The 24,143-nt window shown below is 42.7% G+C and overlaps 1 protein-coding gene across 8 annotated transcripts; it reads left to right on the top strand.

Moving 5' to 3' along the window:
* Positions 1–14,725: 14,725 nt before the first annotated feature.
* Positions 14,726–23,901, top strand: PDP1 (pyruvate dehydrogenase phosphatase catalytic subunit 1). 8 transcript variants are annotated; one of them, XM_045454219.1, is made up of 3 exons: positions 14,726–14,912; positions 15,754–15,788; positions 19,640–23,901. In XM_045454219.1, the coding sequence occupies exons 2-3, from the start codon at positions 15,758–15,760 to the stop codon at positions 21,298–21,300; spliced, it is 1,692 nt and encodes a 563-aa protein (XP_045310175.1). In that variant the 5' UTR covers positions 14,726–14,912; positions 15,754–15,757; the 3' UTR covers positions 21,301–23,901. The 8 variants fall into 8 exon arrangements, with proteins under 8 accessions (XP_045310175.1, XP_045310179.1, XP_045310182.1 ...); XM_045454222.1 differs by lacking the exon at positions 14,726–14,912 and adding an exon at positions 15,068–15,085; XM_045454221.1 differs by lacking the exon at positions 14,726–14,912 and adding an exon at positions 15,178–15,231.
* The last annotated feature ends 242 nt before the right edge of the window (positions 23,902–24,143 follow it).

Below are 24,143 nucleotides of genomic sequence, written 5' to 3'. Positions count from 1 at the left end.
TTTCTCTCTCTCCCTGTCTCTCTCTCTTTTTCAAAGCAGGAACCAGGAAGGACATGTAATATTCCATTATCCCATCATCACTGGTATGTTTATCTCCTTCCAATATTCCCATTGCTGGGTTGGTAAAGGTCGTGGAGAGAGAAATGTCTGAGGCTTGTTAATAGAAAATATAATTTGCTTAGGGGCACTTGGGTGGTTCAGTTGCTTATGTGTCTGACTCTCAGTTTTGGCTAAGGTCATGATCTCACCGTCTGTGAGATTGAGCACTGCCTCCGGTTCCGCAATGACAGCACAGAGCCTGCTTGGGATTCACTCTCTCCCTCTCTCTCTGCTCCTCCTTCACCCGGGTAACCTCTCTAAATAAATAAATAAACTTAAAAAAAAGAAAATATAATCTGCTTAAATGTTTAGCATTTTTTTCTCTACATGATTTTGTTTAGAAATATTGTGATATAAATTTTTGATTCATTTGCTTAAGTATATGACAGTTCACCAAAATAAATGATCTGTCCGATCAGCACGAGAGTAGCTTTTTGGTTCATGCGCAGGTGTTCTAGACTCAAGGAAGCTGAAAGAATCAACTAGTATGCATGCGCACTTGAATCAGGACCCTCCGGATTCAAAGATGGAAGACAGTGCGCAGTAGAAAAGGAGGGGGTGCAGGGGAGACGGTCCCCCCCTCGGAAGGAAACAGCAATAATAAAAATAGGAACAGTGGTAATTTGTGCTTATTGCATGCTATTACTTCTGTGCACAACAACCTTATGCAGTAAGAACTATTATTCCCATCGTAGAGAGGAGGAAACTAGGGTTTGGCAATGTTACGACCTCGCAGTACCAGGAGGATGAAACGAGGAGCATGTCTGACCGCAGAGCGCTCTTACTTTACGGGGATTGCTTCCAAGTGGATAGTACAATGAGAGCCTATTATGTACAAGTGTTGTCTGGCAAGTTTTCAAGGAAATCTTTGATCATGTCTTAAAGCACTTTTGCTGGGAGTCACTCAGGGTAGATAAACTCTTACAAGACCTGCCCCAGAGTTCAGACAGGGGAATCCCTATACTTTTCTTAAACATCTTTTGATATTATTCAGTCCTTTTATCATCTTTGTCATTCTCCTTGAATCCCTCTTCAAAGATGACACATTCCTTAAAATTATGGCTAAGCTCAATTCCTGCCAAGCATCTATTTGCAAAGAGATGGAAAGCTTTTGCTACCAAAGGTGAGACGAGCGAGAGGCTTTGGTCAAAGCGGGTCTTCAGCCTGGCTGCGGTGAAGCTTCTGTTACTGCTGACCTGCTCAGACAGAGCCAATGGCTCACTCTTTCTGGTCTTGTTGCGAACAAGTTGGGGGCGGGGGGGAAGGCCCATATATACAAAAGTTCTTATTTTTTTAACCTAATACCCAGAAAGAAGTAGAAGGTTTACAATCATCAAACCTAATTTTAGCTAAACTTCAGAAGACTTTATGGGGGGGAGGGGGAAAATCCTTCTAAAACCAGTATTCATGTTGGTAGCAGCAGCTTTTCAAAGCTATAGTTCAAATTCTATACCCCTATGGGCACAGGTTTTGTCTCTATCTTCCCCCCACACTCCCCCAGACACATTCAAGAAAAACATTAAAAACCAGTCTTAAAAAAGCAAGAATATATATATTTTTATTTCCCATAAATTTATTTACCCTTAATGCAGAGGTAGTTAAACCACTTGCAGGCAAACAGCAGAAATTTCCTTTACACAGGAGTGTACCTCCTTTCCAACTCCAGCTCAGATGTAACCATCCATATTAAGGGCTCCTATCCTTTTGGATTTCACGGACCAATAAATGACTAAATGCATGAAAATGCAGATTGATGTGAGGCTGCCAAGTTTCATTTTGCAGTTAAAGAAAACAAATAATAGGTACTATCATCATGACTTCGTTAAGGATAATATAACAGAAAAGAAACGTAAATCCTTCATTTTAGGCTGAAGAATTTTTAAAAATCATAAAGTTAACTTATATAATTTAGTTTATTTACATTAAATCATGGCCTCATTCTCTTTTTTTTTTTTTTTTTTTTTTTTTTTGGTCACTCTGCCACAAATCAGTAAAAATTCTATTGGAGACTAGCACTGGTCCTGTGACCAAATTTGGGGGACCACCAATCTAAGAAGAGTCTTTCCTGATAACTCCTTCCTCTAGCAGGCAGAACTAAACTCCTTCCCCCTTCTCTTTAAGCATTTTGTGAATACTTCTGCTATAACACATGGTCTCATGATTATTCCTGTTAATGTTCACCTAGCCGCGAGACTACAAGTTCTTAAAGGCACAAAGATTGTGTCTTACCTTTTTATCCATTTATAGAACACCACAAAGCTTAGAACCCTGTAAGTATTCTAAGAGACTTTATCAAAATAATTTGTACATAAGTCAAATGTAAAGAGAAAGTTCTCTCCCTAGACAAAACTGATTATCTTACTCGTAAACTAGCATATCACACCAGGTCTGGAAGGTAGATGCCAGAGGTAAAGAAAGTTATAAGAACACCAAAATACCCCTAGCACATAGCAATGGCTTACAAATTTAAATTGGAATAATTTAAAGTTGAAATAATGAATCAACACCATTGTTCTGAAAAAATAATCTTGGCTAAGAAATTGGTCTGGGGTTGTGTTTACACACTGATAGTGACATCAATTTGTACATACTTCAAGTGAAAATGGAATTTCCAGATGCAGAATAGAGGAAGGAACATCAAAACGGAGGGTAATAGCCAGCAACAAATGAAATCCTCTGTGTTCATTTATCCGGGTTGTTTGTTGGTTTATTGGTAACTCATGGATCTGTGGTTTGAATACTGAACACTGAGCCAGCAGTGCCCTGGTTCCAGGAGAACAACATGTCCTCATTTCTTTCTCTGATAAAATTTGGCTACAGTTCAACAATGCAGTAAAAATACGTTCCATAAAACTATCTTCATGGATTTTCTCATTACACTGACAAATGAGGGGTGGAGTCATCTTATGAGGGGCGGGATCACTAAAGCCTTTTATCTTCTACACACGTATACCTCCCATGAAGCAAAAAACGTAAAAAGTGAAAGGAATTAAAATCATAATCGTTTCTTGCATAACCAAATGCACAGCATGTAAGTATATATAGTGTTATTTTAGCTCCTGAGCATCCCAAAATTAAATCATTTAGGGTTATCTTAAGGAGAAGGATCAGATCTGGATTCATCTTTAGCAGTGATTAGAGTTACGAGGCTACACAAAGCTTTACGGATGAAATTGTGGCAACGCTGATGATCGTAAGCAGGGTCAGAGGAAGAAAACTGGAAACCCAGAATAGCACTGCTTGTTGGTGCTCATTCACCTAATGTTCAAGATGCGAGGAATGGAAACAGCTTTGGGGGCCAAACCTGAGCGTGAATCCAGTGGTTTTGTAAAAGCAGCATCATGTGGGCTCAGCTACATTATTTGCTCAGTGTGGTTGGCACGATGGCCCCCAGTGATCCCCAGCCCTGGAATTCATCCCCTCGTAGAGTTCCCTCCCCAATGGCACCAGGATTTGTTTGTGCGACCAACAGAATATAAGGAAGTGACCGTCTATCGTTTCTGAGGTTAATTACAAAACATATCGCGGCTTCATCTCGGTGTCTCCCTCAGATTACTGGCTCTCGGGAAAGCCAGCCCCTGTGTTGTGAACAGCCTCACAGAGAGGCTCATGAGGCAAGAAACGGAAATGTTCTGCCAACAGCCATGGGAGTGAGCTGGAAGCAGATCCTTCAGCCCCTGTCAAGCCTTCAGGTGACTACTAACACCTGAGGCTTGGCTGCAACCTCATCAGACTCTGAGCTAGAACCACTCAGCTACGCTGCTCCCAGATTCCCGACCCTCAGAAATCAAGTGAGAAACTCAGTGTTCGTTCTGTTTTAGTTGCTCATTTCAAGGGTGATTTGTTACCTAGCAACAGACAACTAATATACCCACTGTAGTCTTGGGTAAGTTAGATAAATTAATTGAGCCTCTGCTTTCTTGTGAATAAATTGGGGACTAATGTACATAGAAATATATATATGTGTGTGTATATATGTGTGTGTGTGTGTGTGTGTGTGTGTGTGTGTGTGTGTGTATGTATATATATATATGTATGTATATATTTAAGTTTATTTATTTTTTGAAAAAGAGAGAGAGAGTGTGTCCATATGCACGTGAGCAGGGGAGGGGCACGGGGAGAGAGAATCCCAAGCAGGCTCTGAGCTGTCAGCACAGAGCCCAACTCGGGGCTCAGTCTCATGAATCAAGATCATGACCTGAGCCGAGATCAAGAGTCAGATGCGTAACCAACTGAGCCACCCAGGCACCCCCGTAGAAGTATATTTATACTTATTCTCCTTTGTTCTAGAAGGAATTTAGGACTACTTTCAGGGATGCATAAAATATAAGACAGCAAAATTAAAAGAGAGAGGATAGAAAAACAAGGGTGGGGATATAAAAAGAAATGGAAAGGAGGCTAGAAAAATAATATATGACACATATGCTATAACTGGACCACAGTTCTGGCTCTGAACCACTGAATACCTCCTCCATCCTGCTCCCTCGCCCTGTCACATACACACAGACACAGGCAGGTATTTATTCAATTTAGAGTCCAAAAATTAAAAAAAAAAAGAAAATCCAGTTACTTAAGAAACATGTCAGTATCCTTAGTACTAACATGGCTGAGAATTCTCCCTGGCCGCTGCCCTAACGCAGACACTGGGCAGGACCAGCTCAGGCCTTCGTATTCACCGGCCATTCAATGACATGAGGTGATGCGTATGGAGTGCCTGCTGTTGCACGGGCCCAGGGCAGTCTCCCCTCCAGCAGTGCCTGCTATTATTATGGCCATTCAGGGCAAAGTCTTACCTCATACTCCGGCTCACCTATGAAACTTTGGCCCTTCACAGACTAATATTCTTGACTTTTTCATCCTCACAAATATAAAAAAAAAAAAAAAAAAAAAAAAAAAAACCAGCCCATTTTCAGCCAGAACGTCACAGAAACAGCTGTGGGAAATCCTGAATATTCTGAATATCTTCCCACATTCCTTCCATCTGAATAAGAAAGAAACTCAGTGGGCATAAATGTCCAACCTCTTGGTCACCCAGACACAAAGCTTTGGGCCTCACACAATTTCCTTTCCTCCCTTTCTTATTTACCTTACCATCAGGTCCTGATGTTTTTAGTAAAAAATCCCATTTTTTCCCTTCCTTATATTTTTGCTGCCGTTATCTAGCCCAGGGTTTTAACTCTTTACTCTCATATTTAGGCAATAGCCTGTCTTAGACTGGATTTTTTTCTCTGGTGAGGGTGCTTTTCCTGGCTTCCAGATGGCACGCTTCTCTACATGTACTCCCATGGGAGGGACAGCGGGGAAAGCAAACTTCCTGCTGCCTCTTCTTTTTTTTTTAATTTTTAAAAAATTTTTAATGTTTAGTTTTGAGAGAGAGAGAGAGAGGGAGAGGGAGAGACAGAGTGTGAGCGGGGGAGAAGCAGAGAGAGAGGGAGACACAGAATCCAAAATAGGCTCCGGGCTCTGAGCTATCAGCACAGAGCCCAGAGTGGGTCTCAAACTCACAAGCCATGAGATCATGACCTGAGCTGAAGTCAGACCAACCAACTGACTCAACCAACTGAGCCATTCAGGCATCCCTCTGCTGCCTCTTCTTAAAAGAACACTAATCCCACCCATCATGAGGGTCCTCATGACCTCATCTAAACCTAGTCACTTCCCAAAGACTCCACCTCCCAATACTACCACATTGGGGTTTGGAGCTTCAACATATAAATTGGGGAGGGACAGGGGCGCCTGGGTGGCTCAGTTGGTTAAGCGTCCGACTTCGGCTCAGGTCACGATCTCGCGGTCCGTGAGTTCCAGCCCCGCGTCGGGCTCTGGGGCTGATGGCTCAGAGCCTGGAGCCTGCTTCCAGTTCTGTGTCTCCCTCTCTCTCTGCCCCTCCCCCGTTCATGGTCTGTCTCTCTCTGTCTCAAAAATAATAAAATAAACATTTAAAAAAATTAAAAAAAATAAAAATAAAAAATTGGGGAGGGACATAATTAAGTCCATTACAAGCTCCTAGTCATCCCCATCCAGCCATGATGCATATGATTGAGTACTTTCCTTTCAGAACAATGTAGTCAAGTGTCAACCTGGGTCCACACTGCAAGAAATCTAGACCTAGTGTTCTGTGCCAACTCTAACTCCTGTTCTTCACCCAACACAGCACCTCCACTCAGATTTGTTCCATCCCCTCTCTGGGCCTTTCCATACTGTGAAATCTAGAATGTACTACCACGACCTCCTTTCTGGATTCCAGTTCTGCTCTTTAAATTTAGTTCATACCCTAGCTCAGAGAACTAGCAGTCTCAGCGTAGGAGAGGCTCCAAAGGTCACTCTGTGCAATCTCAACCTCATCCATGCAATATCCATTCCCCCATCCAACATTCTTTGGGTATCTTCTAAACCAAGTAAAAATGAATATGATAGGTTCACCCTAGAAAAAGGTAACAACAATTAATACAGGGAGACTGGAATGTAAATGATTACAATGTAAGTACAATGCTTGAGACATGAACAAAATGCTTTGGGACCACATTCTTTGACACTATTGTCTGGGTTTTATTCAAATACCTTCAGTCACAGAAAACTCATTACTTAAGGGGTAGCTCATTCCATTTTCAGAAAACCATAACACACAAAGTGATAATACCGAGTTTAAATCTAACGTATACACATTTATTCTAGTGTTTGCAAACTCCAGAACTTTCCAAGATAAATCTTGCTTTCTTTTCATACGACTGTCATTTAAGTATTTGAAGATCACACCATCAATATCCCTAAACTTGTCCTATGTTCTGATTCCAGGCTCTTCACCCTGCTGGTTGCCTTCCTCTGGTTCCACTAAAGATTTTTTATACCCCTCAAAGTTTGGTGGAGAGTCACCAAGGCAGAATGGAAGGAGGCTATCATCTCCTTTGTTCTTACCTTAATGCAAACTAAGATCACATTTTAAACAATGCAAACTAAGATCTCTTTTGGGGAGGGAAGGGGACACCCTTATTACATTACTTCTTGAAGACAATCAAAATTTCCAGCAATTCTTTTTTTCCCTCTCATACACCAAACTGACTCTTTCCTCCAAAAGTCTGTAGCACAACCTTGAGTGGCTCATATCAGATCCTGTTGCATATTGTCTGGTCAGTTAATTTTTTAATGAGATTTGTAATAAAGTGTCAGTTGTATATAATCGTCAGTACATTTTTTAATTTTTTTAAATCTAAGCTCTCCAACTAAACAGATCTCTCTGGAGGGTAAAAGATACTTTTTTTATTTTATTTTTTATTTTTTTAAATTTACATCCAAATTAGCATATAGTGCAACAATGATTTCAGGAGGAGATTCCTTAGTGCCCCTTACCCATTTAGCCCATCCCCCCTCCCGCAACCCCTCCAGCAACCCTCAGTTTGTTCTCCCTATTTATGAGTCTCTTCTGTTTTGTCCCCCTCCCTGTTTTTATATTATTTTTGTTTCCCTTCCCTTATGTTCATCTGTTTTGTCTGTTAAAGTCCTCATATGAGTGAAGTCATATGATTTTTGTCTTTCTCTGACTAATTTCACTTAGCATAATACCCTCCAGTTCCATCCACGTAGTTGCAAATGGCAAGATTTCATTCTTTTTGATTGCCGAGTAATACTCTATTGTGTGTGTGTGTATATATATATATACCACACCTTCTTTGTCCATTCATCCGTCGATGGACATTTGGGCTCTTTCCATACTTTGGCTATTGTTGATAGTGCTGCTGTAAACATTGGAGTGCATGTGTCCCTTCAAAACAGCACACCTGTACCCCTTGGATAAATGCCTAGTAGTGCAATTGCTGGGTCATAGGGTAGTTCCGTTTTTAGTTTTTTGAGGAACTTCATACTGTTTTCCAGAGTGGCTGCACCAGCTTGCATTGCCACCAACAACGCAAAAGAGATCCTCTTTCTCCGCATCCTCACCAACATCTGTTGTTGCCTGAGTTGTTAACGTTAGCCATTCTGACAGATGTAAGGTGGTATCTCATTGTGGTTTTGACTTGTATTTCCCTAAAAGACACTTTCTTTAAAGTTTATTTTTTGATTTTGAGAGAGAGAAAGAGAGAGAGAGAGTGCAAGCAGGGGAGGGGCAGAAACAGAGAATTCCAAGCAGGCTCTGCACTGGCAGCGCAGAGCCCGATGTGGGACTCGAACTCACGAACCTTGAGATGACGACCTGAGTGGAAACCAAGAGTTGGATGCGTAACCAACTGAGCCACCCAGGCACCCCAAAAGGTACTTTTATTATTCATATTTTCCTTTAATAAGTGCATAAATGAATGAACAAATATTAAAGAAGAAAGGCGCTGTGGTGTGCAGAATAATACCCCTCCCTATGTCCACATCATAATCCCCAGAACTTGTGAATATGCTGCTTTACATTGCAAGAGGAAAGGAGGTTGCAGATGGAATTATGATTGCTAATCAGCTGATTTTAAAATAAAGAGATCGTCCTGGATTATCATGTTGGGCCTGATGTAATTGCAAGTGTCCATTAGAAAGGAAGGCAGTGGAGGAGATCAGAGTTAGTGATCGTAAGATCTCTGCTTGCCTTGAAGATGGACAAAGGGGCCATTAGCCTGGGAATGCAGGTAGCTTCTCAATGCTGGGTAAGGTAAGAAAACAGCTTCTCGGCTAAAGACTCCAGAAGGGGATGCAGATCTGCAGACACCTTGATGTCAGCCCAACGAGACCCATTTCGGACTTCTGATCTCCCCAAGTGTAAGATATGTGCGCTGTTCCCACTAAATTTGTGGTCATCTCTTACAGCAGCAATAGAGAACTCATTTGGGTACAACCTCTTGGTACTACTTGCCAGCCATCATTTGGAACTTTCATTGACATCATCATTAATCTTTACAACACACCTTAGAGGTTTTTAAAATTGAAGCCGTTGGGCAAATTTTGAAAAAATACCCAGTTGTTCAGAAGCAAAGCTAGGATTTGAATTCAGGACTCTCTGACTCCAGTCTATACTCATTTCACAAAGCCATGAAGCCTTAAGAACCCAGACGTTGTACTAGGTAATATCTAAATATTCCGATGAGCATTCCAGAGCCCATTGTTCCTGGCAGAAACTGGATACCTAATTCAATAGCTATACATATACATTCAATAGCTATACGTATACATTCAATAGCTAACATTCCACTTTCTCAGTCTTCTTTCTCTCCTTGAACTTTTCTCTCTCCAGCTGATACTGCTTCAAAATAAAAGTAACGCTTTCAGATGAACATAATTTATAGCTTTCAACAGATTAAACTGCTGATATCATATCTAGGATATGAATCGAATACATTAGGTATCATCTACAAATATTAATATCTGGTTTCCAAGGAAAATATGCTTTTAGAGCCACAGCTGGTTCTCCTGAAAAACTATAGCCAAACCCTGCAGCACTCTGACAATAGAGGACTGTCAGTGGTATATACTTAGCTGTACCAAGGTTATTGCTGGTCACAGACACAATAAGCATGGGTGAAAATTCTGCAAATATATAGTTTGCCCTCAAATCCGAATGAAAATGGGAAAGTTTCTTTAGGCCTTCATCACAATGCATTCATCTATTGCAACGTGCCGCCTTTTTCATTTGAAAGGAGTCCATTCATTATCCAGCATCTATTTTTTTTAAAGTTTATTTATTTTGAGAGAGACAGAGACAGCATGAGTGGGGGAGGAGCAGAGAGAGAGGGAGACAGAGAATCCCAAGCAGGCTCCCCTCTGTCAGCAAGGAGCCTGACGTGGTGCTCATACTCAAGAAACCGTGAGATCATGGCTTGAGCTGAAACCAGGAGTCAGATACGTAACCAACTGAGCCACCCAGGTGCCCCATTGAGCACCTATTATATGTAGTGGACCTTATAGCATAGTGCCTTAGAGTACAAGCTCTGAAGTAGATGGTTCTACTATTTCCTATTTATGTAACCCCGGGCAAATTACCCTTATTGAGACTCAGTTTCCTCTCCTGTGAAATAGATATACTGATAGCACCTACCTCCTATGAGTGTTATGAGAATATACTGAGACAATGCAGTTAGAACAGAGAATAATATAAAGTTAAGCACTCACTACCTGTTAGTTCTCACTATATGCCAAGCTGTGGGTTTGTATCGGTTCATAAAAGAGACATGATCCTTGCCCTTAAGAGGCTTACATTCTAGTAGTTAAGGTGTACAGATAAGTGAAGAATTATAGCTTTTAAGAAGTATGCAAATCAGCAGCGACTATTTTTGGGTGTATAGACTGGAGGCTTCTGCTGAAGTCTGCACATTGGCCTGACCTGCTTCAAAGGCACCGTAAGTCAGCACCTGTTGTACAAAGTGCTGTAGACTCGCCCCAATGGCTCTGTTTCCCTGAAGCCCTTCCTTTACCTTTTCCCTCTGTATTTTATTCTGGGGAATCCATCTATAGAATTACACTGAGTGGGAAATTAATTTGCCAGATTGTCTGATGACTAGACAATACCAATCCCCCCCCCATGCATGCTATCCTTAGTGTTCTAAGACACCCCCATTAACAGGAATTGTTGAAATATGTGGCAGTCAGGTCCACAGACCTGCAGTCTTCTTACCAAAGCACCCTAATTAAGCAACCCCAGATACACAGCTGTCATATTCTTTGTCATGTTAAATTAATGCACAGAAACTTCCTGCCTACCAGTCAGCAGACTTTCCTCCCTAGTTTTGCAAGAGAATGAAGCTTTATTTTTCCCCTCAAATATACCATTGCTTCATGAATTCTTATGACAATGGAGTACTTTAAAAATATTAAATGAGATAAACGTGAAAACACCTTTAACAGCCTCTAAGTCCACAAGAGATGAGCTACAATACACATTCTGTTTCTTATAGATGGTTTGCTGATCTTACTGCATAACTCCAAATAATTTCCAAAAAGCAACTCTCAACCCTGGGATGGTAATAGCTAACAGAGGTACCTATTGCTTACACACTTAGTAAATACTTGCTGATTTCCTGCCCCTTCCTGTAGGGAAGTAGGACTTAGAGAGGAGTGTGTTAGACCCAGCCTCTCTTCCAATTGTTGATTTTGGCAAAGGCAAAGGGAAGTCACTAACTACCAGACCAATACCTCAGACCCACATGCTGGTCTATTTTAAGCTTCTTGGATGGTACCAAGACTCTGCTGGGCCATCTCATGTTGTCACAGCTAACCTCCAATACCCCCGGAGGTTTCATCATCCACCCATAAGAACAACAGGCCAATCTGGTTCAGCACTTGCTCATTTCTAGCTTTGTTCTAGGGTAAGAAAATGACCGTCAAGGGTCTCATTCATGAGCTGCCTTTGCATTACTGGTATCACGGAAAGCATGTGAGTAGACAAAATAGGTATTTTTGCACAGCCCCTTTGTACCATTTTTTGGTACTATTATTGTACTATTTTTGAAATCCTTCTCTCTCTCTTTGCTGGCCCTTCTTTCCAACAATCCTAGGTTGTTCCGGAGCTTCTTGTCTACACTTTCCAATGTCCAAGTGTCAACAGGTGTTCTGGTGGCTCAAGCAGTCTGTGGGGTCAGCGCAGCACACCCAAGGACTTGCCCTTGCCTGGCCAGATGACCATGTGGTAACAAACAGCACTTCATAAGCAAGCCTGTTGAGTGGCTAAACAGAGCTGTGTATAGAGACAGGGAGAAAGCCAAGGCAGAGAGGAGATAAGGTTGAGATACTAAAGAATCTCTCTCAATGGTACAAGTGGTTGGTTCCTCTGCAAAACTATGACTCGATGTGTAATACACATCACTGAAACCTACAACTCTGCAGCTGGAAAACAAACTTGCACCTCTACATGAGTTCACTTCATAGACATTACTTTGGGGGGCCTTTATTCTGATTCTAGAAACACCTTGACATTGCCTCCAACACTCATGACAAATGCTTTTGACTATATTTAGTGGTGGCAAATACTAGCTTTTTGAGAATGGGTTTTCAGAAATAGCCAGGTCATTTAGGGCTAAGAACAGTAAGATGGGGGAAATCAATGCTATTTTAGGTATAAAAAACAAGGTGCTAGTTATAGTAAAACAAGTTGGAGTTTCCTGTGCAGACAAAAACAACTTGCAAAGGTAATTTAAAAAGTGCTCTGCATAATGGCAATGTTGGTGTGGAATAAAGGTGTACATTCCCAAAGTGACAGTTTGAAGAGGTCATTCATATGGATGTATACATTCCTGAGTATTATCCCTCTACCTTTCGGAGTCAATGGGAAAATATTATAGACAACAGACAAGCCTAGTATAGACTTCATTTCTGAAACCTTATGAGGCAGAAACTCATAAAAATCTACTCTTAGCTTCAGTTTACTGGTCACCATGTCTGCAAAGTAGGGGCTAAGAGGCAGTGACACTCCTCACGTAAATTAAACTGATATCCTAAAGTTCTAAGACTTTCCAGTATGTTAATAACTTCTTTTTTTTTTTAATGTTTACTTATTTATTTTGAGAGGGGAGGAGGAGCACTACTCAGGGAGGGGCAGAGAGAGGGGGAGAGAGAATCCGGAGCAGGCCATGTGCTGTCAGCACAGAGCCCGATGCAGGGCTGAATCTCCCAAACTATAGTGACTTGAACCAAAATCGAGTCGGATACTTAACCAACTGAGCCACCCAGGCACCCCTATCAATAACTTCTTAGTGTCTAACTAGAGAATTAAGAATATATTGCACTTAGGGATCTGGAACCACTACTCTTTAGGAGTCTTAAATCTAAAAGAGGCATACTTACCTGGACATGTGTCTATAATATTAATAATAGCTAATTTTTTTCTTAAGATTTTATTTTTAAGTAATCTCTACACTTAATGTAGGGCTCAAACTCACAGCCCCAAGATCAAGAGTCATATGTTCTACCGACTGAGCCAGCCAGGTGCCCCAATAATAGCGAATACTTATATAGCTCTTACTCCCTGCTATGTACTTACTTAGCACAATATATATTTATATTGGCCTATTTAGTACAGTCCTGTGAAGTATTACTATTTTTATTCCTACCTGACATATGAAAGACCTGAGCCAGAAAGAGGTTGCTTAAGACCACATAGTAATTTACAGAGCTGGGATTGGAACCCAGGCAGCCTGCCTCCAGCTATGCTCTTACTCACTATGCTAAGTCACCCTATACTGCTCCTATGAAACAAGAGAAAACTAGACAAATAAATCTATACCAATTGGGAAAAGGACGATGAAAAATACTTACAGAATTGGAGAGGTAAAAAGGGGGGGAAGTGAGGCAGATGAACTAAATGGGAGATCAAGGCCACTTAGAGAGCCACAAGAGTTTCATGGGCCACTTGGAGCTGGACAAAAAAGCTCTCCTCTAATTTAAAGAATAGAGGCAGCTGAAAAAATCCAGGAATTATGTAGAACCAGTTCTTGGCAGTTTTGTGTATATAAAATTTTTCCTTTATTACGTAAAAATAAAATAATGCAAGATTAATAAAAACAAAACCCCACAATACCATTAACATGACAGTTTTTATATCCAGCCCATATCACTGTGTGAACTTTATTGGCTAGTAAGCAGATATGCTTAATAAATCAAGGTAAACAGTTTCATACTAGGCAGGCTGAGTGCAATGATCTACCTAATATCATCCCCAGAGAAGCATTTAGAGGCCACTATAGATGACTCAGTTCCCATAAAGATGGGATATGGGTGGATGGAGGCAAAAGAAGCCTTCAGGACCTCTTGTGTATAATCACAGAATGCCAATGCCACTCCAAGCGTAACCTCATCTCACTGAAACAGACACGGAGTCTTATGGAGCAGAAATGACTTGGATAAAGGTGCTCCGATCAGCTCCAAGTCCAGTATTCTTCCACTCCTACAGGTTTCCTTGTAACCATCCCGGGAAAACGAGACAACACTGGTATCAAAGACCTTCAGAGGACACCTACACTAGAGGGAAAATAATTCCTTGATCACAACTTCTTGCTGCTGTTCAGTCTCGCTTTTCCTCCCTAGGACCCAAGAGATGTCTAGAAAACGGTAGGAAACATGATCCGAATTACTGTTCCTAAGATTTGCAAAGTATCAAATGAATGGGGCAACAGATTGTCATGCCTTATATTCTAGGCTGGGGCGAAATGCAGGGAATTCAGTTCCCTGCTGGGCTGGGAGCCGGCCCCACCGCCTATCCTAGGAAACTTGGGCCCACCAGCAAGGCGCGGGGAAGGCTGAACCGCCAGGCTGCCAGGCCAAGGCGGGTCACCTGCCGAGGCGCCAGGGATTCGCGAAGCCCGGCCGGCCGGGAGCAGCGAACCCCCGGGGACCCCAGCGCGTGGGGATGCTGGGGCGGGCCCAGGAGTTTCTTCCCAACCCCGCCGGTCTCCAGCCGCTTCAAAGCCGCCCCGCCCAGCCGGTCGCAGCTCCCTTGCGCCACGAAGCCCCACCTTCCACCCAGCTACCGGGCGCGGTCACGTGAGGCGTGCCAGTGGAACCAATGAGCCGCTCGCTCGGAATGGAAGGGATTGTCTGACCCCCATGACGTCACAAAGCTGGCTGGGAGCGCGCGGCTCTTCCGCCCCCCCGCTCCTCGACTCAGGCCTGGCCCTCACTTCTCCTCCCCGCCCACTCTCCCGGGCGCAGCCAATCGGGAGGCGGGAAGTGCTTCGGCCCGGACGTTCGGGCGGGGCAGGGTGGAGGCCCGGCGGGGCAGGGAGTGGGCCAGCTGGGGGCCAGGGGCTGCACTCCAGGGAGTTACGCCGGGCGGCTTGGAGGGAACGCTTGGCGGTGCCGCTACTGCTGCGGCCGCTTCCTCGTCGGGAAGAAGCGACTCCTCCCCTGTGTGCCCGGTTCGTATTCCCTTCCCTGCCCCATGCCCGAGCCGCCCAGTCCGGAATCCTCCTCTACGCGCCCAAAGTTGTGAGGAGGTTGCCCGGCACGCGTGGGGAGCGACGGCCGCGGGCGTGCAGAGGGTTGGCGAGCGGTGGCCCGGGCGGAGGAGGGACGAGCCCCGGAGCGCTAGGTGCGCGCGGGGGCGTCGGGGCTAGGGGCGGGCGTGGCGGCGCCGAGGGGCCGCCGCGGGCTCTGGGTGGGGGGCGGGCCGGCCGCCGCCGCTGTCAGCGCCGGGGACGCCGTGGAGAACCTAACGCGAGTGCGAGCTCCGAGGAGGTGCGGCGCCAGCTGTGTGGCGTCTCTGCCTGAGGGTCCCCCGTACGCACCCCGGAGTCTGGGGTGATCCCACGGCAGCCTGCCGCGGGCCGACCCCTGCCTTAGGCTTCTGGACCGAAGCCGGCGCTGCGTGGGCCGGGCGGGGTGGGCAGCGGGCGGAGGATGCCGGGGGCCGGTGGGCTCCGCGCCCGGGCTGGATGGAGGGACCGGTCCCGGGGCGCGCCTCTGCTCGCGGCTGAGTCCTCGCCGCCTCGGGCTCCGTTCCTGCCTCTCCAGTGGGGTGGGTTTGTTTGGTTGGTTTCCTTCTTCTCCCCACCCCTTTCTCCCTGCTCCATCCTTTTCCCCCCTCCCTGCCCCACACACGGGGCTGGAGCGAGAGCTCGCCCCTCCTCCGTGCCCGCCTCCCCCGCCGCCGCCTCCTCTAATGAGCATCTCTGCCTTGCTTTCAATGGGCCGGTGCTGCTGTCGCTGCTGCTGTCCGCGCGGGTTGTGGATGTTGTCGGCTCCGTGTTGTGATGACAGGAGAATGTGTGTGTGTCCCGGGCCCAGACGAATTGGTAGGTATTCACTTAACTACCTGCGTTGGGTACCCAGAAAGGATGGTGACTGATTTTGTGTGTGGATGGTTTTAGCTGGGTCGCCGTGGAATTAGGGGTGAGGTAGATAGAAAAAGGGAACAAAGGCGTCCTGGACCCGGATAGCTTTGATACCTTAGTGCAGCTTTCAGGTAGGGACAAAGGAAACTAATCAAACAAGTGCTGGCTTGGGGCGTCGTGTCTTCTGAGGGAAGCCGGTTTCTTCATTCATGTAGAGATAACAGGAGCTGTGAAATGGCTAGCATTTCCAGAAAATGCTGAAAAATTGTGAAGTCTTTATACAGGGTGTTTAATGCAATTGGATTACATAAACTGAGGTTCTGACACGTTGAATGACGAGTATAGCTTTTTTTTTTTTTTTTTTTTTTTTTTCATTTACACCAAAAGCTTTGAAAGCTAAAGAGCTCCGGAGTCGGTGCAGTATAACAGCATTTTCTAATTAATATGGTCCGTGGGTTTATTGAATGAAGTAGAATCGTTTCTTGGCACAGGCTCTGTCGAGCCCATCAGTAAGAATGGATGGGTCTCTCTCCTGTTTCGGGTTGCAGTGCATCTTTTCTTACTAGTCATTGGCAAAATGGGTCAAATTTGCCTAGGACTAAGATACTGCATATAACGTGGATCAGGGATAGGAACTTTTCAATGAAATTGTGGTCAGAAATCACTTGAAAATGTGACAGTCCTCCAGTTTACCAACACTGTACCTTGTTGCTGTTCTTAATTGCCTAATCAAGAGCTTTCTACTTCATTAGTTTAGTGAGTTTGTCAGCAAAAGTTTTGATCTCATGGGGTTTTGTTGTTGTTGAATCACAGGATATTCAGAAAGATACTCAGAGTTTTTGAATGCTCACTTACGGTTTGAAAAAGCATTTGCAAGCACTTTGGCTTGTGAGGATATCTGGTCTGATGGAGAGACTATGTCATGTGTACTGGTGATGATACAACACTCATGAATCACAGAGCAGGGTTTTCATGAATTCCATATTCTCTAAGAATTTGTCTTTTGAAGGTATGCTGGGAGTTGGGGTATTGGGATACATTCTCAGTCCATATGCTAAGCTCCTGAAAAACTGAAAGGTGCAATCGATAAAATCCACTCTGCTTTTTTCTTTTTTTTAATCTCAAGAACTTTCGCCTCGAAGGAAAAAATGTAGTATGTTGAGTATTTGAGTGCTTGCTCTTTGATTTTACATATTATTCAAAGCATCTGCTGCATGAATCAGTTCTTTTGCCACAATATTTCATTCATTTTGCAATCAACTACAAAAGCAGAAAAATTGTCAAAACGGAGGAATTTAAGGAAAGTGCAGATTTATTGGACTTGTTATTCCTTGGTTAGACATACAACGAAATCCTGCTGCTCATCTATCAAACCCCCCTTGCAAACACATACACACACACACACACACACACACACACACGCACAAAGTAGTACTTTGATTTGGTCTGCATTCCATACAGAAGCAAACATTTCTTCTTCCTATAAAAGTCTTAAGTTTTAAAGTAAGCACAAATACAAACTTATCTAAAGTTATGGAGAGGGGTGCCTGGCTGGTTCAGTCGGTGGAGCAAGTGACTCTTGATCTCGGGGTTGTGAGTTCAAGCCCCAGGCTGAGTGTAGAGATTACTTAAAAATAAGATCTTAAAAAAATAATAAAATCATGGAGAAAATTTCTCTTAAAATGGTCATCTATTTATATTTTTAATAATAGAAAACCTTTATACAAAGCATGAAATGAGTTAATGTGCTTTCTGCATGCAAATCTAACAAGGTACGGTTTATGTCTGGAAGCCAGAGTCATGTGGCACAACATTTGAGCACATCTCCTGGCTCAATCATGTACCCTTAACCTTTGGATGACTTTCAGGTATTTAGTTTGAAGTGCAGAGATTTATATGGTTAGTCTTGATAGATTCCTGTTCATCTGGAATTTCTTTTTTTCATTATGGCATTTCAGAATGCTTATTTAGTTATTGATCTTCTTTCCAAAATTCTAATCATTGCCTTCTGTTGTATAATCTTGTCTTCAGTTTTTAAAACAAATCCCTTCTGAAATAGTGCATTTAAAATAATGGTGCTTTCTATCACTTGCAAAAGGGGTTCTGTATGCCCAGCTTATGCAGTGCTCATTACAGAAGCAAACAAGAATAAGTTATTATTTGGTGTTTGGTTTTCTCTGCTCTCACACATCCCACTTATCACTTCTCCAATTACTCTTCAAAAGGGGGTACCTGAAAATAATGTAATATATAGCTAACAATCTCTGATATTTGTAAGTTTTTTTTCCTTAATGTGTTCAACCTTAAGAAGGAATTGCTGACATTAAAACTCACATGGTTTTGTTTTCTGTATTATTTTTTGTTTACTGCATTTGTTTCCTTATTTAACTCTAAAGTCTATTTCTTTATAGGCCAAATGAGTTATTTGAAGCAATACCTCAACAATTCAGGGGAAATAAATGTTAGAAGGAAGAAAGTTTTTTTCCCTTGCATAAATTATCTGGATTAATGATGCACATTCAATAAATTTTCTAGATAAATGTCCAGCAAAATATTTTCAGTGTCACATAGTGTCAGTGATTTTTATTTGGATTAATATGTGCACCTTTTCTATACAAACCTTAGACTATTAGACTATTATTTCACTATTCTTTATTGCTTCCTTAAGGCAAATACATACTTTTATTTTAAATGTAAGAGAAAATATTTTTCTAGGGATTGAATTCTACCTCGATCCATAATGGGTGAAAATAGTATTTCTGTAGCTTTCCCTTCTGGCTGATTAGCAGGGGAAAATGCTAGCAAGTAAATTAAATTACAGAACTGAGACCATTTACATTACTAACAAAGCCTTAGAGCTACTAGCGTACTTAAACTTCTTTTTATCACAAAGCGTACAGTGATTAAACAACGAATAAATGAAACCTGCATTTGATTTCAAAGCCTCACTGCAACAAACACTTATAAAGGCATAGAGACCCAGAAGAGGCCTTCGGTAGCATCTGCTTCTGTGTGTTCACTTACAACCTAGGGAAGTGAGGCCCAAAGAGGTAAGCTCACATTTCTAGGATTATTTGGCAAGTTGGTGGCAGACCTATGTCCCTGAGCTCACCAAATTGGCGCAGTGTAGACGTCTAGAGAAGCGTAGTTTGCAAGACCGTCCACTGAGGCGCAGGAAAGGAACACTGGCATTTCTCTTTTTATTCGTCATGTAATTTTTCCCCCTATATCTGCTGCATATATATGTCCATACTATATATGAACATAATATTAATTTGGTAGTGTGTGCATATAACTTACCAAAGAATTCATGAGCATACATATGTCGGGGATGTATTCTGACACCATTTTGGTGGTAATCGTGTGTAATCAAATGTTACCATTGACCACAAATCTGGAAACGGGATTTTCATCATGGGAGCTCCAGGGCCTTTTTAAGGATAGAGAGGGAGAAGAGTGGTTGGCCAGGTAGACTGCCACTGCATAATGTTATGTAATCTTCGTCTCCTCAGCTTTTTCCCAGCCAGATCTGTTGTATGTTCTGCACAGTCTGTGCTGCAGAAGGAAATGCGAGGAAAAGAAAGAAGTAAAGCTAGACTCTAGTCTTGGCTCCATAAGTGGTTAAGAATTGGGCTTAGCAGAATATACCCTGTGGAAGTAGTACAGGAGAGGTGTATAAAATACGGTGCTTTCTAGCGCAGGGCTTAGCGTGTAGATTCACCTGCTAAATATTTGTTCTCAAAGCAGAGATGGATGAAGTGATCTGAAATGTAACTCTTCTCTCTGTGTGTGTCTGTATAATTGCTGTCTAGGAATCCCCGTCAGAAGTGCCAGCCTGCCGCTGTTCTCTGATGCCATGCCAGCACCAACTCAACTGTTTTTCCCTCTGATCCGTAACTGTGAACTGAGCAGAATCTATGGCACCGCGTGTTACTGCCACCACAAACACCTCTGCTGTTCGTCGCCTTACGTTCCTCAGAGTCGCCTGCGATACGCACCCCACCCGGCCTATGCCACCTTTTGCAGGCCGAAGGAGAGCTGGTGGCAGTACAACACCCAGGGAAGGAGATACGCCTCCACGCCGCAGAGATTTTACCTCACACCCCCGCAGGTCAACAGCATCCTGAAAGCCAACGAATACAGCTTCAAAGTGCCAGAATTCGATGGCAAAAATGTCAGTTCCGTCCTTGGATTTGACAGCAATCAGCTGCCTGCAAATGCACCCATCGAGGACCGGAGAAGTGCAGCTACTTGCTTGCAGACCAGAGGGATGCTCTTGGGGGTTTTTGACGGCCATGCCGGCTGTGCTTGTTCCCAGGCAGTCAGTGAGAGACTCTTTTATTACATTGCCGTCTCCTTGTTGCCCCATGAGACTTTGCTAGAGATTGAAAATGCAGTCGAGAGTGGCCGGGCACTGCTGCCCATTCTCCAGTGGCACAAGCACCCCAATGATTACTTCAGTAAGGAGGCGTCCAAATTGTATTTCAACAGCTTAAGGACTTACTGGCAAGAACTTATAGACCTCAACACCGGGGAGTCTGCTGATATTGATGTGAAGGAGGCTTTAATTAATGCTTTCAAGAGGCTTGACAATGACATCTCTTTGGAGGCTCAAGTCGGTGATCCCAATTCTTTTCTCAATTACTTGGTGCTTCGAGTGGCATTTTCTGGGGCCACTGCTTGTGTGGCCCATGTAGATGGCGTTGACCTTCACGTGGCCAATACCGGCGATAGCAGAGCCATGCTGGGTGTGCAGGAAGAGGACGGCTCTTGGTCGGCAGTCACTCTCTCAAATGACCACAATGCTCAGAATGAAAGAGAACTGGAACGGCTGAAATTGGAGCACCCAAAGAATGAGGCCAAGAGCGTGGTGAAACAGGATCGGCTGCTTGGCTTGCTGATGCCTTTTAGGGCTTTTGGAGACGTAAAGTTCAAATGGAGCATTGACCTTCAAAAGAGAGTGATAGAATCAGGCCCAGACCAGTTGAATGACAATGAATATACCAAGTTTATCCCTCCTAATTATTATACACCTCCTTATCTCACTGCTGAGCCAGAGGTGACTTATCACCGATTAAGGCCACAGGATAAGTTTCTGGTGTTGGCTACTGATGGGTTGTGGGAGACGATGCATAGGCAGGATGTGGTTAGGATTGTGGGTGAGTACCTGACGGGCATGCATCACCAACAGCCAATAGCTGTTGGCGGCTACAAGGTGACTCTAGGACAGATGCATGGCCTTTTAACAGAAAGGAGAGCCAAGATGTCCTCGGTATTCGAGGATCAGAATGCAGCAACCCATCTCATTCGTCACGCGGTGGGCAACAACGAGTTTGGAGCTGTAGACCATGAGCGCCTCTCCAAAATGCTCAGTCTTCCTGAGGAGCTTGCTCGGATGTACAGAGACGACATAACAATCATCGTGGTTCAGTTCAATTCTCATGTTGTAGGGGCATATCAAAACCAGGAATAGTGGGTGGGTCTTACTTACCCTGGCAATTTTCGAATGAAATAGATTGAAGGGGCAGATAGATTTGTGAAAGATACTAATATAATAAGGGTTTCCAGTAGGTCACTAAACATTTACCCATTGATACTCTAGCTGGTCAAGTCCTCCAAATTGACTTTGCGGCAGGGTGGCAGGATCACGAGGGTCTCATTCTGCCTAGCTCGGACCTCACGGCACCTGTGATTGAGGCGAGTCCGTTCCTTGTTGCAAATGTCTCATGACATTGGCTGCTTTTATCGATCTGAGAAAATCAAGATGACCTGGCAAGTAGGATCTTGAATAGGCCAAAAGCCAGGATCTTGCTGGGCGTATTCTCTTGGTAAAAGGGAAGAAACATTCTGTTCACACCTGCAGACCCTTCTCGTCACTAAGATTCCAATGTACATGAGAATGTTTATTTATTGCATGATTTCCTAGATATACAATCTATGCATTATTCATATAAATTTATTTTAGCCTGAAGTGGTTTTCAAATCCAGTACTTAAGCCATAAATGACTGAGAACCAAGCAGTCTGAATTTGTAAGTGTTTGTGATTATTTGACTGGAATGCTTCTTAAATGGAAAAACAAACTACTCCCTTCACCACCCCTGGTTACCTAATGTAATTGAAACTTTTTCTGTTTTGCCACATGCTTGAAGACAGTGTTTTTAGTTTGGTCCACTCTTAGATTGATGTTAAATGAAGAAAAAAGAATTATTTTTTTAGTTTGTATTGATGAAATGATTTCATTTAGTTTGAAATAAAAAGATCCAGAATAAAAAGAGGAGACTGTTCAGTTATTGTCATCTGTAGCCACCAAGCACATCATGCTTATCTCGTAATCCCCACAGGCTTAGCATGCTGTGTGTGGTGGGTAGACTGTTCAGGAGATCATCCTTCCAGTTTAGTCGTGATAAGAATGTCCCGCACTTTTTGGAATTAAGTTTAAATATCAAATTGGGGAGTAAGATTTAATATTACTTTTGGTTATTGAGACCAGGGAGGGAGTTTTTGTTTTTCTCCATGTAGACATAGGTCAGTTAAAATATTTGGTTTAAAAATCACTAAATGCTTTAAACATGTTGTAGCTTATAAATAGGAATTTAAGATATATACGTGAGAAATTTTCAAAGGTAACTGTTGTGCATGCCTGATGCTTAATAGAACACTTAGTAGCATCAAGTGTTGTTTGCAGCAGTCCCTGTAATTATATGCAGTCCCTTCTAATGCTGTATCAAAATAAATGAAAATAAACATTCAGATTGGCTTTTGGGGAGCTTTTTAATATGCATCAACGGCATTTGTTCCTGTATTTAATGGTGATCTGTGTACAGCTGCGCATATATTTTCATCACTTATTCTAGCATCACTGGTAAAAGAATGGCTATGACTATGTTTGATATTCACATAGATTTTAATACAACTCATGATCAGCTTTCCCTCGTGTAATTAGTTGAGGGGTGTTTAGGAGTCCTTCCGATTTCTGTAGAATATGAACTGGTTGTTCAAGGACTCCCTCTGGATTGTGGACACTAAAGCAATGTAGAACTGACTAAAACTTGTTCCAGTTGAAAAACAGACTCAGGAAGATTGTAGTTCAGAGCATCGTATCATGTTTATTTTCTGAGGGTTTTTTTTTTCCCCCCATCTTTCCCCCTTAATTCAGCTTGGAACTTTTCTTCCAGGCAGCATCTTGGAAAAGGGAAGGCTCTACCATATATTTATTTCTAAATGTTTTGACAGAGATGTCATCTTTTTAATGAAATATATGTAGACTGCTGTAACAATGAAAACCCATTTTCAGGGGCACCTGGGTGGCTCAGTCGGTTAAGCGTCTGGCTTCAGCTCAGGTTATGATCTCTCAGTTCATGGGTTCGAGTCCCGCATCGGGCCCCGTGCTGACAGTGTGGAGCCTGCTTTGGACTCTGTGCCTCCCTCTCTTTCTGCCCCTCCCCCCCCCTCTCAAAAATAAACATTAAGAAAAAAAACACCATTTTCAGGCTACTATTTGAATTTCTCTTGAACACCGCTACTGAAGAGCTCCATATTATATACTTAATAGTTTCGTCTCTATTTAGTACAGTATGTATAAATTTAGTTTCCAGTGGTCACAATCAAGATAGTAATTCTTATTTCTTGCACAAGAAATTTGGTCTGCAGTCTAAAAGTTGGTCTGCTCTTTAGAAATGAAAATGCAGTGTGGAAATGAAAATAAGTGGATGTTAGATATCCGAATGTACTATCATCTAAAAGCAGTTGTAATTTTATTGTAATTGGCTGTCACTGTGATGTGATATTTAAAGTAAAAAAACACGTGAACTTTCATAGTTTAGCCTTTCTTAAACTTTTTTTTTATTATGGAAACTTTCTAACACATATCAACCTCTGTATTTATATTTAATCAGTGGCTCATTATATTTATAATACGCCCTTAACTAAGTGGAATGGTGGTATGTTTCACAGTACTTGGTAAAAAAAACCTGTGTCTTACAAAAGATGTATCTGTATGAAGACGTGTAAAGTTTATAATATTGGTCAGAGAAATGCCCACAGTGAATTAAAGCTTCATATCTGCTTTCTGAATGCCTGTGTTGCTTTTTAATCATAGTAAGATTTTTTAGATGCTGTCTACAGTAGTGGATTATATTTAACTTCAGAGTCCAGTAGATAATTAGTACTTAAAAAAAACATATAGTTTACATTCAATACACTACACAGTTTTTAAATGTATAGTTTGAGATTTGGTGACCACAACCCCAATAAAGAAACACAACTTTTCTATTACAGAAAATTCCTTCTAGCCCCTTTCCAGTTAATCCTTCCCC

The sequence above is a fragment of the Leopardus geoffroyi genome, chromosome C3 (genome assembly GCF_018350155.1).
Source record: "Leopardus geoffroyi isolate Oge1 chromosome C3, O.geoffroyi_Oge1_pat1.0, whole genome shotgun sequence".
Classification (NCBI taxonomy): domain Eukaryota; kingdom Metazoa; phylum Chordata; class Mammalia; order Carnivora; family Felidae; genus Leopardus; species Leopardus geoffroyi.
Note: the sequence above shows the minus strand (reverse complement) of the source record. Positions and strands in the feature narration are given on the sequence as shown.

What these genes read in the sequence shown, in the direction of transcription:
- PDP1 (XM_045454218.1), top strand. Translation starts at nt 15,394, where the DNA reads ATGCCGGGGGCCGGTGGGCTCCGCGCCCGGGCTGGATGGAGGGACCGG. An exon ending in GTTCCTGCCTCTCCAGTGGG is followed by an intron (nt 15,512 to 19,639) that starts GTGGGTTTGTTT and finishes ATTGCTGTCTAG; the next exon opens with GAATCCCCGTCAGAAGTGCC.